This window comes from Leptonychotes weddellii, chromosome 16 (genome assembly GCF_054177405.1).
Source record: "Leptonychotes weddellii isolate Sample4059 chromosome 16, ASM5417740v2, whole genome shotgun sequence".
NCBI lineage: Eukaryota > Metazoa > Chordata > Mammalia > Carnivora > Phocidae > Leptonychotes > Leptonychotes weddellii.
Window position 1 is genome coordinate 27,350,014 of NC_138384.1, and position 16,492 is coordinate 27,366,505.

The 16,492-nt window shown below is 42.3% G+C and overlaps 1 protein-coding gene across 4 annotated transcripts in view; it reads right to left on the minus strand.

Annotated features, from left to right (window-relative positions):
- FTO (FTO alpha-ketoglutarate dependent dioxygenase) overlaps positions 1–16,492 on the minus strand; it is a 373,561-nt gene that overhangs the window by 185,788 nt on the left and 171,281 nt on the right. For all 4 annotated transcript variants that reach the window (XM_006732590.3, XM_031027338.2, XM_081806585.1 and 1 more), the window contains one exon: positions 16,244–16,363. In XM_006732590.3, coding sequence (XP_006732653.2) covers positions 16,244–16,363 — 120 coding nt within the window. The remainder of the gene's footprint in view (positions 1–16,243; positions 16,364–16,492) is intronic.

The window sequence follows — 16,492 nt, forward strand, 5'->3', positions numbered from 1 at the left end:
GATGGGTATTAAAGAGGGCACGTATTGAATGGAGCACTGGGTGTTATACGCAAACAATGAATCATGGAACACTACATCAAAAACTAACGATGTAATGTATGGTGATTAACATAACATAATAATAAAAAATAAAAAGAAAAGAAAGCTATAGCTATGGAACCCAAATCCCTGGAGACGGTGCTCATGTCTTTAAAAAGTTGCATAAGGGTCTCTTACGTACATCCTAATGCTGAATGCCTCTAACGCAGACAAATTATATTCCAGAGAAGGCTGAAAAGATAAGGTTTCTGCAGTCAGTAATGGATAGTCACCGAACATTTTTTTTTTTTTAAATATTTTATTTATTTGACAGAGACAGAGATAGCGAGAGCAGGAACACAAGCAGCGGGAGTGGGAGAGGGAGAAGCTTCCTGCTGAGCAGGGAGCCCAATGTGGGACTCGATCCCAGGACCCTGGGATCATGAACTGAGCCGAAGGCAGACGCTTAACGACTGAGCCACCCAGGCGCCCTACCGATCATTTTTAAACAAGGCAGTTTGCGAAACAGATTAAACCAAGAAGAAGGGACAGCAGGCCATCAACAAATACCGTGTACAGAGCACCAGGGGGCATAAAATGAGGCACCTCCGAGGAAGCTGTGCCTGTAAAGCATCTGTGTCTCCGCCTGCCCAACAAATACATGTTGGGTTCCGACTCTGAGCACTGAGAACGCAGCCGTTAGACAAGACAAAGTCTCTGTCCGCAAGGTGCTGACATTCTAGCACAGGAAACAGAGAAACATGTATATAAGACATAAATTCAGACATTAGTAAGTGCTCTGAGGAAAAATAAAGCAGGGTAAAATGATACAGAGCGAGCCTCTCCGACATGACTTTCGAATAGAGGCGTGAATGGCAAGTCCAGGTTATATGCAAACATAACGTAAGCTGAGATGGGGGTCTCAGAGAGCTACAGGAACGCATCGGGTGAGCGGTAAGGGGACAGGGAATTAGCAGATGGCAGGAGAAATGAACAGAGGATAGATTCAAATCAGTAATGCTAAAAATATGCCAGGCAATGTGCAAAATGCCGCATGTATCACCTCGGGCAAATCTCACAATGATCCCCTAAGGGAGGCACTTCCATTAACCCCATTTTACAGATGGAGATACTGAGATTCCCGGAGTGACCGCCCAGGAGCATACACAGCTAAGGGACAGAGCCAGGGCTTGAACCCTAGCCTGACTCGCTTGAGAGCTCAACCTCTTAACCCAAAAATACATAAGCTTGTGGACTTCAAAGGTGATAGAGGCTCAAACTGAAATGACTTGGTGACACAGCCAGCGACAGAAGCTGACTTCACAACACAGCAAGAGATGAGACCCAGCAGGGATCTAGAGTGGTTGAGGGGCCCCCACCCAGCTCCTGAGAATCACAGTCTACCAACATGCTTTACTGAGGGGGTCAGAGGAAACTTCTCCACCCCTCCTGAGACTTCTTTTCGTCCTCGCCCTTACCTAAAAACAGAATTCCCACCACTCCCCAAATAATCTCAGTCTTCTCCAAACCCTTCTAGGCTAAAGGCTTCGACCCACATTTCTGGAGCCAAGCAGGAAAAGGCCCTGAACAGACAAGGGGCACTGTTGAAATGACCTGCCAAAGACTGACAGGTGGAGCAAGAATGAAAGCAAGCCGGAGAGGCCAAGGAGGCTCAGTATATCGCAACACAACAGAAACTCAGTCCTGAATAGAATCCAATGAGAACTTAACTTTACACAGTAAATCAGGTGTAAATCATGACATAGTAAATCACAGTAAATCATGACACAAACAGCTAAAGCACAGAGCCCGTAGACTCGGCAGGGTAGAGGGCCACGTACTCCCCGTGTGGAACGTAGTTCCACCACGTGATTAACGTCCCTGGATGTCATGGCAATGGCTCAGATCACCTGGCCTGATTCAGCTGACTTGGCACACGACTCCCTGGTGAAAGAGAACAACCTGCCCACATTTACCTGCCAAGGAAATCTGAGCGCTCCTTGCTAGAGAACCTCTACTTCAATCAGAAGTCTTTGGTTGCAAGTAACAGAATGGAGCTTTTGCTTAGATTCTGGTGATTAAGGGAGCAAACTTGGAGCCAGACTGCCTCTGCTAACACAAACCCCAGCTCTGTCACTCACTGCTTCTGTGACCTTGGCAAAGTCACTTAATCTCTCTGAGACTCAGTCTCCTCATCTGCAAAGCAGGAAGGAGAGAAATGCAAATGAAAACTGCAAAACACCAGTCTTCACCAGTCACAGTTGCAAAATGTCTGTTAATATACTGCACTGGTGAGGAAGTAGGGAAAACAAGCCCTATATCACATAAACTCTACACATATATACACATACCCATATACATAAACATGCGTGCATGCGCGCACGTGCACACACATACACGCACGCACAAACTCTGCCCCAAACTCTGTGGAAGGCAATTTGACTGTCCCTCTTCAAACTAAAAATACACATATCCTTTGATCCAGCAGTTCTGCTATTGGATACTACCATAGATGGTATACGTGAAAATCTTATGTATCACAATATTCATTTCAACATTATTAGTGAAAGCAGAAGACTGAAGACAGTAGGGGACTGGTTAAATTATGAAACCGCACAATGAAAAACCAGGCAGTCGTTTAAAAGAATGTACAAATATGGAAAGACCTCTGAGCAGAGCGTTATTCATTTGAGAAACAACACATAAAGGTTTGTCAGTATATAGAACGTCTCTGGAAAGGTACAGAAAACATTGTGAAGGGTGCTGGGCTCCAGGGAAGGGAAAAGGGTGGCTGGGGGAAGGAGTAGGGAGAAAGACTGACTTTGCACTATTCACATGCTTTCTGTAGTTGTCGAATTCTGCACCATGTACAGGCATCAGCAAACAGTCCTGAGACAGCTCACCACATGCTCATGAGGTAGCCAGACTAAGTCAATGCACCTCTCGACCTGGAGCCACTGTAGGAAGTGGGTCCACGAGGCAACATCCAGATGCCATTAGAGAAGGAAAAACAGATGCTGGCCAGGCAAAAACAGTATGTCCACCTCGACAGGAAAGAGCCAAATTTTGATCTGCCAGGCCCGAACACAGGGCAGAGAGAAGGGTCCAGAGCAACATTCATGTCATTATATTCTGCTACTTGGCATCCAGTTGAAAGTTGGTAGAGAAGAGAAGGCACAGCCACTGGGAGACTTGGGAATGGTGGCCAACGCTCAACTGGGAATGGGGAAATCTGGGCTCTAGGTCCACTAGCATTTGGCTCTGTTGTCCCCAGACAGGCCTCTGTACCTTCTGGGCCCTTCCTTTTCCAAAAGGAAGAGAAAGGGATGCTCGTCTCTCGGCTCTGCAAGATGCTCTCTGACACTGCAAGATTCCACGGCAGCTGGGCCTCTTGCCCAAGCCTTGCAGTGTGAGCACCCCAGTAGAGTCGGTACATAAAGAGCATGGGGCAAAGATTCCAGGCCTTGAAAGAAATGAAGCAATGACAAATCGCTGCTACCAGTTTCTTTTGGCATTGTGAGGAAGAAAGAGACACCAAGAGATATCAAGAAGATAGCATTTTAAAAAGCACGAAGCCCATTGGGTTCTCTAGGGGAAGCGTCACTTGCGTGTGGCTTTCAGAAGGCTCTCTAGTAAAATGAAACAGCAGTCCCATAGTTTCGTTTCTTCATCTCACCAATATGTACGGAGAGACGGGGGCCTCTAAATTCGCTTCAGACCTTAGATTCCTGAGCAGAATCAAAGCTGAGATAATCCCGCAGAAGCCCCCGTCTGAAGAACAAAGTCACAGAGTTATCAGTCACTCAAGAATTAACGCCTCGTGCCTTAAAAAGTAATAAAACCCGTCACTGGGAAATCATAACATCACATAAGAGGGAAAGAAGGCGAGTCTAGCAGAAATCGATCCATCAAGGTGGGAGAACCCAGAGTGAACCACCACCATTTACACTGTGAACAGGGACTCAGTCTTTGAAGTGGTATGACTGACAAGCCAAAACGTGCCAGCAAACACAGGGCAGCATGGGGTGTCCAAGCACGAATGGGGAGCTATCAGCCAAAGGAAGGGGGGGCTTCTGCGTGGGAAAGAAACCACTCGATTTCAGCAGTGGAAATGACAGATTACCACACCCGCTATCCTGAACCCAATCAAATAACTCATGAATGACACGTTGGCTGTATTTCAAAAGACTTTTATGCAAGTACTTAAGTCCTCCAAACTGTCGCCTCTCCAAGAGGGGGTGGAGATGTCGCCTCCTCCGGACCTCAATTCCCATATCAAAAAAGTAAAATAAAATGAGAGAGACCTAAAGAGGAAGAGAATCAGAAATGGCTCACACAGGGGAAGACCTGCCTCTGACCGAAATTCAAAATTATGAGGCTGATACTCAATTTGTGAGGGAAAAAAAAAGACCTTGGCAGGAAAATACATCAACTCGTTTGTAGTTCCTTCCGCAAATGGACAGTGTTGCTTATTTGCCGTATTCGGGATGCAGATAGGTCTTGAAATTTGGACAAATAATAGAATTTTGACGCTTTCCCCTTTGCCAATGCAAGATCATAGGATAGATTTCATTTTCTTTTTAGCTGCCCATGATTAGCACTTGGCTTTCCATGACTGTTTGAGGAAGGCAGTCATTAAGGGGTGAAAGCACTGTACCTTGCAAAGAAATGCATTAGAAAAGGCTCCTTGCTAATCTCCCTAATCTTATCTCTCACTACCGGACTCACACAAACCACACTCCATCCAGTCTAATCAAGTTTGTGAGCAGATTTTGTGTTTTCCCACCATGATGTCTCTGCTTCTAGCATCTCTGAATATCCTCCACCCATTGCCATCTATCAAAATCCTCTGTATTCCCAAAGGCCTATGTCAGAATCCACTCTCCCCTTTGATTTTTCTTCCTCTGAATTACTTACTGCCTTGTGCCTTATCAACCTGGGAGACAGAAGGCCTGGCTTTTTGTAGAACTTCACACTTATCTGCACAAAGTGAAGCAGATGAATGAGGAAATGACTAGAATGAAGAATGAATATTTCTTTTTTGATGCCACTCTATTAAAATAGGTTGCAAATATCATTACGGTCCCAATTTTTTTTTAAGGTACATTCCATCAAAAGATCTCAGTGTGGAATAACAAAAAAGAAAATGCAAAAGGTGTTAATGTTCCAGATTTAAAAGACAGAAACTAAGGGTCTTAACACAACAGCCTTTTTTATGAGACTATTCTATCAATTTCCAGGCTTTGCAGCCCACTCAGTAAGGAGGTCAGTTTCTTTCAGAGCCCTTATTTGCTGTCCCCTTCCCCTTGAAATGTAATCAAGACTATTCCAATCTAGACAGAAAACAACACTGCCTAGCTAACTAAACTAACTGAGCCAGATTCTTTTTCCCAGCAAAGGAAAAAAAACATTTTAGAGATAGATCCTGAGAACCCCAGCAGGCCACCTTGTGCTCCTTATGCCTGGCTAGGAGGATACCATATATATTCACTCTGTCTCAAGACAAAGGAGAGATGGAACATTCCAGAACAACCAGTCAGACGACCTTGGGGTCAGCAGCCAACACCACTGATTTCTCTCCTTCTTCCTTAACAAACGTAGGGGAAAGGAGTGAGGAATCTTCAGCCTCCAGTGGCATGCACATTGAAACCCTTGGTAAGGCCTGGATCCCCCACCACTTCACTCAAGGAGCCAGGGCTGCCTCGTGGACTCAACTCAGCAATAGCAGTTCTGCTGCTTGTAAAATTACAACCAAACTTTTCCCTTTGTTCTAGCAAAAGACTTCCTGTGAGAAAGCAGTAATCCTTTAAAGCTTTCCAGCCCAGAGGTCTCTCCTGGTTTGTATTCCCCCAGCCCCAGCCCCCAGAGGAAAAGCTCAATCACATCACAAGGCATTTCTTGGTTCCAAGCTGTACTGGGGCTCAAGGACTCCTGGTGAGGAAAGAAAACTGGTCATCTGAACATCCTTTCCGAGGATCTGTCTGAAGTGTAGACAAGCAGCAAAGATGAATATTAATATGCCTTCCATCATCAAAAGCTATTGCATACCCAAAGGATGATAAATATTTTAATCAGTTTTCAGCTTGTCTAGCGGAAGTCAGTTTACTCCTCAGAGATTTCCCTAGTTCTGTGCCCAAAACCTGTCCAGTATACACTGCTTTCCCTATATAACTTTCGGAAATTAGTAATAAAAAGTCCAAGCTCTGTTGGGGAACTCATTTAATTTTTTGACAATTTTACTCTATTAAGTTTTCCAAGAACAGGAAAATCTAAAATACAAATAATGCCAATAGATGAGACGAAACACCACGATTCTAACTTTTAGCAGCACTGCTGCTAATAAGCTACTTACACCTCCCATTTAAAAAATTTTTTTCATATTTGCATAAGTTGTTTGCCAGTGACTGCTCAATCTTCTCAGAGTAAATGCCAAAGGCATAAAACAGGACCTTCTCAGGCATCCTCTGTGCTCTCGATATTATTAATTTTTTAAATGTTAAAGGTGTTTGGGGGTATTGTTTGGGAGAGTTACATTTGTTTAAAAATGAAACTAACTCCACAATATTCCTGCTAAGCAGGACCTGACATTTTAGGGAAATGTACAGAGTTAAAAAGAATTTATTAAAGGCCATGCTGTTTAACGTGGGTGGGAGGAAATGGCTGGACCGGAACGCTGACCTCACATCGATTTGTTTCTTCAACAAGTGTCGGGTACCTACTGTTCGAGGAGCTGGGGAAATCACAATGAAGGAGACAAAGTCCGGCTCTCACAGGGATTATATTAGGTAGAGGCAGACAATAAACGAGGATCATGGCAGATGGTGGAGAGCAATAGGAAGCAAAGTGGAACAGGGCAAGGCACTCTTTATCATAAGAAACTCTTCAAGGAGTGACATGAGCAGAGAGACCTGAATGAGGTGAGGGAGTGAGTCATGCAAATTAACAGAGGGAAGAATATTCTAGATGGCGGCGACAACAAATGCAAAGGCCATGATGCAGGAGGAGGCTGGGCATGTTCTAAAGACAGTAGGAGGGTGAGTGGGGGGTTGGGAGGGAGGAGAAATAATGTTCTGGGGGAAGGGCGGACAGACCCTGTAGTGCTCTAGGCTCGTTGAGAGGAAGTGGGATGTCTGCACGTGTTGATAAGTTTGGGCTGGGGAGTGAAATACCAGACTTCTATTTTAAAGGAACACTCTCTAGGGATGCCTGGGTGGCTCAGTCGGTTAAGTATCTGCCTTCAGCTCAGGTCCTGATCCCAGGGTCCTGGGATCGAGTCCCACATTGGGCTCCCTGCTCAGCGGGGAGTCTGCTTCTCCCTTTGCCTGCCGCTCCCCCCGCTTGTGCGTGCACTCTCTCTCTCTCTCTCTGACAAATAAATACATAAAATCTTTTAAAAAAATAAAGGAACACTCTCACAGGGATGGACGCAGGGTGGTAGAAGCAGGGAGGCTATTTGGACAAATGATGGTGGTTCTTACGAAAGTGGTAGCACAGAGGGTGGTGAAGGGTGGCCAGATCATGAATATTTTGAAAACAGAGTTAACAGGATTCACCGATAAATCAAGAGAACTCCAAGGTTACAGGTTGAGTAACTGGACAGTGCAAATTATTGAATTGTGTGATCCTGGGAGAAAGACCTGGAGATTATAGGAATCAAGAGTTTGGTTTGAGATATGTTACATTTGAGATATTATGACTAAATAGCTAAACACGGTCCACCTTGCCCAACCACTATTCAGGTCTCCAAGACATCAGACACCAGTACCCAGATAATAGATAATTTATTACAGGCACTGGAATATCCCACCACTTCCATCCGTTAAAAAATTCACTACTAACTGCATGAAAAGTATATGACGTTAAATAAAATACAAGCCCTCTTGATCCCCCAACATCTGTTAAAGATCTGATGCATTATTCTGGGTATTTCATAATTGCTCATTTAAATTAATAATATTTAAGTAAAGGGATATACACTATCAAGCTACCACCTGTTCCAAGTCTTCATGACCAAAGCAGATATGTCTGAAACAGTAAAAATTAATTTTGAGTATTGCCATAGTACTCCAGATTTTTATTTGAAGGCTAATTTTGTCAATCAATCAAAAACAAGTTAGAGGTTATCTGAGATTTTTATACACATCAAGGAAAAATTTACAAATGAGATCGTCACAGGTGGTTCCAGATGGGCTGAGGTCACATAGAGGAAATACAAAAAAAAGTCAATCATAATTTACATGTTAGGGGAAAAGATGGTGTTAAAAACATCATCTACAAATGATCACAGAGATACTTTCAGGAATACTGAAAAGGCAACATATCAAGTTTCCCTTAGTTTAAAAAAAGGTCATTCTTTTGCAGATGTCAATGAAAAGAGAGCAGGATCATGGTTCTTACCCTTAATGCACGGAGGAGCCGACTTAATGTGTTCCCAGAGCTCTCTGGTAAGTCAGATTTTGGCACTGGGAGCACATTTCTCCACAGAGACATTTTTGCAAAATATGGAGAGATTCCCAGCCCAGCTTCCCAAAGTATTTAGCCCACAGTGGGGTAGAAACATTACCAGAGTAGCACTGGGCTCCAATTCATTGAGTCCCTCTAGCTCCAGGACTGACCCCAGTTCTGGAGGAAGGGAGATGAGAAAAGGGGAGAGACGCTGTCACTAAGGGGGACTCAGTCAAATCACTTTTTTAAAATCACTGGTGGTGGGGCGCATGGGTGGCTCAGTCGGTTAAGCGTCTGCCTTCGGCTCAGGTCATGATCTTATTAGGATCCTGGGATGGAGCCCCATGTTGGGCTCCACGCTCAGCAGGGAGTTTGTTTCTCCCTCTCTCTCTGCCCCTCCCCCTGCTCGTGCTCTCTCTCTTTAATAAATAAGATCCTTAAAAAAATAAAATAAAATCGGGGCACCTGCGTGGCTCAGTCGTTAAGCATCTGCCTTCGGCTCAGGTCATGATCCCAGGGTCCTGGGATCGAGTCCCGCATCGGGCTCCCTGCTCAGCGGGAAGCCTTCTTCTCCCTCTCCCGCACCCCCTGCTTGTGTTCCCTCTCTCGCTGTGTCTCTCTCTGTCAAACAAATAATCTTAAAAAAAAAATAAAATAAATAAAATAAAATCACCAGTGCTGATGCCTGCGTGTGTACAGTATTTTATATGTTATATACTTTTTCATTTGATCATCGTAACAATTTTCTTCAGAAGGTAACAGTTTTAGGGACCATTCATTAACCAACTTGGGGAAAAAAAGATCCTATAATCTTGATAATGTTCCCAACAACTAGCATACATCCTGTGGAGATCTTGTTTTTCTTTCAAAACTGTAGGCCTGCCGATTTTTTTCTAACATAACTTCATTCTTCTAAACAGAGACTCTTCTAGAATATTTCAAAAGTCTTTCTAATAAGATAAACGACAGACTAGAGCTGAATTTAATGCCCTACTCCCCACCTCAGCCACCCACCCTCCAAAAGAACTAGAAGAAATAAGGTATAGAATTGTTTGGGGCTGTAACTTTTCCAGGAAAAAATGGAAATTACTGACACCCCAATCTGGCACCCAGAGTTCTGATTCATATCTGAAATGCTATGATGGTTGGCTAGTCAAAGGAATCCAAAAGATATGCCAGCAGCCAAGGCTGCAAGAGCACCCCCAGGGGAAAGAAGCAGGATCTTCACACCTCTGCATCAATCTGAAATCTGGCGTGGTTACAATTACTTAAAACAACCAAATCTGTCTATCTGAAAAGAAAACAGAACATGTGTGAAACGTGCACGTGTGCCTGTGTGTGCGTGTGCGCACGTGTGTGTGTGTGCGTGTGCATTTAACAAAGGCTAGCAAAATGTAGCTAAAGCCTATGGAATCGAGGCTAAAAGAGAAACTGTGGCTGTTTATTCCAGGTTTTCTCTGCGTGTGCTAACAAGAGTTAAGAGAGATGGCAAGGCTCGTACTTGGGAGTTTCCCAGCTTCCGTCACTCTGTCTCGCTGTTTTCGGCTTCTTTAGCCTTGTTCCTCTTGTGTGCAGAGCAGAGGCACCTGAACGATCCTCTTCACATTCCTGGGATGTAACAGGCACATCCTAGTGCTTGGTACCAATAACGCTCAACTCCCATACAGCACAAGTAAGGGTTAAAAACAGAAAGTCCTACCCACTGGTTTGCTCTGATATTCCCGGAGATATTGTCACTGGATGTATCCTCAGTAGAATTCTATTCAACACCTCTGTCTTTAAGTACAAAGCTGTAGGCTGTAGCAGCTTTAAGAAACATAAGTATCCCTTTTTTCTGCTGCACAGTATCTGTGTGTGAAATTCTCTAAAGGGGTTTAAGTATTTACCCTGAACACTATCAGACGGTTTCTAAAATTTTCCTTATCCAGTTGCAAAAACACTTCAAAGAGAATCATAAACATAGTCCTTTGTGCTTTCGATGCACATTCTGTTTCTCAAGCTTAAGCCTGAATTCTCTTGGAATTGTAAATTTTTTTTCCCAAAAAGACAGGATACACAATGCTTTTTTTTTTTTTTTAATTCATTACTAAGTCTGCAGCAACTAAGGGAAAAACTGGAAAACTCTGAGAGAAATCCAGAAGGCAATCAAAGAAGGAATCAAAACCTGTTAGAAATTCATTGCTAAATTACACATACAATTTCCCCTCAGATATTTTACTCTTAATAGAACAATGCGCTGTGGGGAACAGCGGTGGGGGGCTGGGGAGGGAGGAGGGTGGAAAGCAGCAACGTTCAGTGAACACGTTTAAGATAACAAAAAAGGTGAGCCCAGGATTTTTAGCCACTGTAGCTGAAAAGTGACATTTTTTCTTTTTTTTCCTCCAAATTTCCAAAGTTAAATATAGAGGTCCCCAAACTCAGTGTCTGTGTACATAATTTGAATTATTGGATACTTGTGACTGTTAACCTGCCTCCAATCTGTGCTTATCCTGAGCCACTCAGCACTGCACCAGTCAAAAAAGGGAGAAAGGAACTTAAATTTTAATTTAAAACCACCAGACATCTCACACCAAATCCTAAATTACTATAATATCTTCTGCTCCTTTATCAGTGATGCTACTTCTGAAAAATGGAAGCAAGGATTATGTTTGCAAATATAATTCAGTATATACATTAACACTAAAAGGGGAGATATTTATATAGATACACACACATATATTTACACAGACGTATATGAATATGAGTTGGTAACTTCACTATTAACATGGGCAGAAAATTAATATGTAATTTTAATTTTATTATTCCTCATACCCCCCCAAAATCTTTAATCTTAGAAGAAAGTTTAAAATGAACTTAGCTAATTGAACTGTAATAGAATAGCCAATACTGGGATACCCAGTGTATATTTCAGTGTATGAAAAAGCAGCCTTGTTCCTCTGTTCAGCTACAAAGAATTTAATCTAAAGCATTGTGATGAGAGCTTCATTAATCTCTCCAAAAACAAACAAACTGCTCCTCGGCTCAGTCACTGCCCAGGACTGTGTAAGCTATACCAGGAAAGGCTCCACCAGACAGCCGTGGACAGGCTCCTGGCATGAGCTCTCGCAGATGATTGACACAGGCCAAAATGACAAGGAAAAACGCATGACTCATCTCGAAATTAAACTATTATAACAAACTTGTAAAGGACAAGCTTTACATTTGTAAGTACCTTTCTCTCTTAAAACTTTTAACAACAAGAAACTGGTAACAGAATTAAATAAAACACCTACTCGTTTTCCAGGTCTCTCTGCTCTCCTGTGTCAAATTTTAACATAAATGGTAGAATTTAATGCAGCCTATAGCTTACCCAACATAATTATATATTGTGTTTTACAGTGTTTCAAAACGGATACATTAAAATGCTCCAGTCTTGGCTCCTTCCCACTAAAGTCAATAAAGGTTAGAAAGGCCAACTGCCATATAAACACACTGCTATCCCAGCACGAAGAACTGTCAAGACAGGAAATGCAATTCAAAACATTCAAAACGATCAGGATTCTACTCTTCTCTCCTAAACGAAAGCAGCACTAAAAAAAAAAAAAGAAAGAAAAGAAAAAGCATGAAGAAATTTCTCTCCAGTATATCAATCATCAGTACTTCTGAAAATGTTTACTCTGGAAATTATTCTAGAATATTTCCATTGGATTATACTAAATTGACCTTTTGTTTTTTAAGGCCAAAGGGAAATGAATAAATGTCATCAATTTAGAGGACATAACACCTAGCATTCTTTCTCGTATCGTTGTGAATTTGATGGTGTTAAAACATTTTTATAGGTAAAATAAATGTCAGTTTTGCAAAGTACGATACCAGACCCTGAGAGACAAATGGCCTATCCATTGAATCTCTGGCTACAGCAAGACTTCCTCACCTCACAGGAGACTTCGGCTTTTCATATTTCTCTTTACCCAGAAAGCAAAGCTTGTACAGTTTCTTTCAAATGGTAACTCTCTCTTATCCTGAAGAGTCGCCTCATAATACAGTAATCTTGGTTGTGAGGTGGTGGGTTGGTTTAAGAAAATAAAATAAAATACAAATATCTGAATAGCGTTCCAGGGTTATAATAATACCATCCTGAACAGGGAGCAAAGATGAGAAGAAAAGGCAAGGCTAAATTCTTAGGTTATACGAAAGGGTTGTGCTGCTTTGGGGTTAATGGCTCATAAATTCATGAGGTAATATTCAGGGAAAATGTGGTATTTTATCAGAATGTCATTCAAATATAAGGTTTAACATTTACATACAAGAGCAAGCACAGAGTAAAACTATCCTGGGGGTGGGGGGTAGAAGTGGCGAGAATAAACTGTGTTAAAAACAGTGCTTGCTGGAACAGAGAATGGGAAGTAGAGGCTAGGGGAGTTTTAGACACAGTGGACTAAACGTTCTGAAATATGGTTATGACATGTGAAGAAGCAATTACCATTAAGGGAAGAAATGCGATTGCAAAGCTCATTTTCCATTCTTCTGTATCCAACCTGAGACTACACCTTCCAACCACAAAGTGGTGGAAAAAGAAAAAGAACACCGAGACAGGGGCGCCTGGGTGGCTCAGTCGTTAAGCGTCTGCCTTCGGCTCAGGTCATGGTCCCAGGGTCCTGGGATCGAGCCCCGCATCAGGCTCCCCGCTCAGCGGGAAGCCTGCCTCTCCCCCCTCCACTCCCCCTGCCTGTGCTCCTCTCTCAATGTGTCTCTCTCTGTCAAATAAATAAATAAAATCTTTAAAAAAAAAAAGAACTCCGAGACAGAGAGAAATCACAACACCAGTCTCTTCCCTGGTACAAGGGCCGTCAGAGGTTGCTTTACTCATAAGCAAAAGGTGAAAAGTAATGTACATATTGCCTGAGGTTTTTTTGTTTTGTTTTCACCAAAAGAGATCGATACTATGGTGCAGAACAGACAAGATACGTTAATTACAGAAGTGTTTCCATAACATACACATGATTTTACAATTAAAAAAATAAAAGCACAGAGATAAAGAAGAATCATTTGTCTAAAAGGATAATAATTTTGAGTAATATATTCCCTGGAAGCAAAGTGAGTATGTTCAGAAATGCTGTTCAGATTAGTCTAATTCTACAGAATCCAAATGTGCACTTTTTATGTTAAATTGCTGTTGAATTTGTTAACCCACAACTGATTTCCTGTGTTAGGGAATCTTGGAGATTACAGCTAACTTGAAGCAACAGGGATAATTCTTGACAGTTAATGGTACATTTGTATGCATTTTCCTGAAAGGCCAGCATCTTGAGGCCTCAAACTGGTGGCTCAACACTGCCCCCTACTGCTTGCAACTGCGAACATGGGAGGCGGGCTGGTGCAAAGCAGGAATTCTAGGCGCCCAGCACCAGCTCCGCCCCCCAGTACACAAATACCAGATGGCACTGCACTAACAGAGCCCCAGAACCATAGACTTTACTTTCCCAATGATCATTATCTTCTGTCTCTTCCAATAGCAAAAATAAATTATTATGAATTTGTTAAAGGTCATTTAAAGAGGCTTGAAGCCATGCTTAAATTTAATTTGGAAGTATCATCCCTTTTATCTTGGCCCAAACCTTCACTCAGCTGATAATGATCACCCTGAGGCTGGCTGAGGAGAGACACTGGGGCCATTGATTTCACTCAGAACACTCAGTAATGCTACACCAACTGCAAGGAAACTCGCTCTGGAGCCCTCCGAAGATTGCTCTTCTTCTTGGTATTTTTTGCACAAGAGTCATAAAGTAAACAGAAGATATTCCATCTAACTAATGTGCCATGGCCCGATTAAAAAAAAAAATTATAACTAAAGCTTTTAAATGAATTCATAATGAATGTAATCAGTAAGTTCCCAACACCAAAGACTACTCTTTAGAAGAAGAAAAAAACAAAACAAAACCTTGAACAAAAAGAAATGCAAAGAATTTTTTTTTTTAACAAAATCAATGAGTTCCTTTCTTATTTATTTGCCAATTCAAATGTTCTAATCTGCGGAGTTGTCAAATTACAATCCCAAAGTCAACCTGATGTCTTAAGAGTCAAAGTCTGGCAAATAAAGAGGTTCTTCTAACTCATATGTAAATGGACAAAACCAGAATAACACGGTAAAAAATTCCCTGAAACTGAAGCTGCCTTTATATATACATCCCATAAAAATGGAGCATACACCACACAGCCTAATTTTAGGAATAGAACTAACTAAGGAGATTAAGGCATGGACTTTTCATTACCTCCAACTCAGTTTTACAATGCTCAGTTTTACACTGAGACTCAGGTCTTTGGAGGAATCCATTTTTGTGATACTGTTAGTACAATAAAAGGAGGATTATAACATTCCTTCCTCAGACATATATCCATGAAAAGGCATCATTTAAAGATCTGAGGAGATGTCTGGAAAGCAAGGACTTCCGGATTCTGACATAGACTTTCAAACTAAGACCGCTTCAGGGTTGTGACTTGATATTTTCATTATTATAAAATACACATTTTTGCAGCTACACATTTTTGCAGACCAGTTCACTGTTTCCAGTACATTTCCAAGTCTGTGCAGTGGTACTACCTAGAGTTGGGCAGGCTTTTATCACTTTTCCACTACGTTCCCAAGTCAACGGTTTGGAGGCAGGACAGTGAGGCAGTGAAGGGCTTGACTCTGGAGCCAGCCTTCCTGAGTTCAAATCCCAGGTCCCCCCACTTCAGGGGCTGTATGATCGTGAGGAAGTTATGTAAACCTTTTGTGGTTCAGTCTCCTGGTTTATGAAATAGAGAACCATTATACCTACTTCATGGGGTTGTCATAAAAGTTAAATAAGTTACATATAAAACATTCGGAATAGTGCCTGGTACTTCATAAGTATCACATAAGAGTCTGCTATTACTATTATTTAAATTAAGACAATTCAAAACTTGCAAGTGGCCTCAACTCTCCTTCCAGCTACACTTCCGACTACATCCCCTGACGCCTTGCTCCAGGGCGGGCTGTCCTTCCCCACTTGCCATCTTGTTAGTGCACTTCCTGGAGCCTGATGTTCCTCTCCAAATGCCCTATCTGACCCTACTCCTCCCCATCCAAAGTCCCCAAAAGCCACATCTGTTGTTTCACAACAGTCCGGGTCCAGTGCTCTGAATTTAATACTCCCTCCTCTGGACCGTGATTTTTTTTTTTTTTTTTTTTTAAATCTCTATTACAGGCTTTCATTTTAGCTAATGTAACACCTGGCTACATTCACGTCTCTCTCCTTGTTAAACTGAATGTAGTGGTTAAGAGCACAAGCCATACAGCCAGACTGCCTGGGTCTCCATCTTGCTCAGCCACTTACTCTCTGACCTTGGGCGAGGCACTTAATTTCTCAATGTCTCAGTTTTCACATCTATAAATTAAGACTCTTATATAGAGTTTCTACACTTCGTAGGGCTGTTGTATGAATTTCAGAAGTTAATACGGGGAAAACCCTTAGAACGGTGCCTGGTGAGTCTGACAAGGCAAATGAATTTTAAATCTTCTTGCTGCACTATTGTTCCCTCCACGTCACTTCCTAGCATGTGTCCAACATGGTGCCTTGTATGTTGGAAATACTCGATAAAACGCTCACTGAACTAAACTGAGCTTGTACAGACAAAATTGGGGCTGTTCCTTACCAAGAGTTACCTGACTCAATAGTTTAGAATAATCAATTATGTATTTGCCTATGCAAATTAGGCAGCAGAGGAGTTACAGAGCAGAGCATCCCAGAAAATATGGTCCCGGACCTGATGTACTTACCACGCCTTCCATCTTCTTCCACAGTCCTTCCAGTTGAGTCATGGGTTGACACCACCAATCAGTGCATTTTCTGTATCGATTGCCTTGAAACCAATACTGTCTCAGCCATTCGAACTCGACCTGGGGACCATAAGGAGAAGGCAGTTGTTATAATGCCCTCGTGAGGGACAATCAAGGACAACAAGGTCGTCACTCGATTCTCTGCCAGTCACTTAATTGCCACAGGGTGAGAAAAGGTGAGAAAAGCTC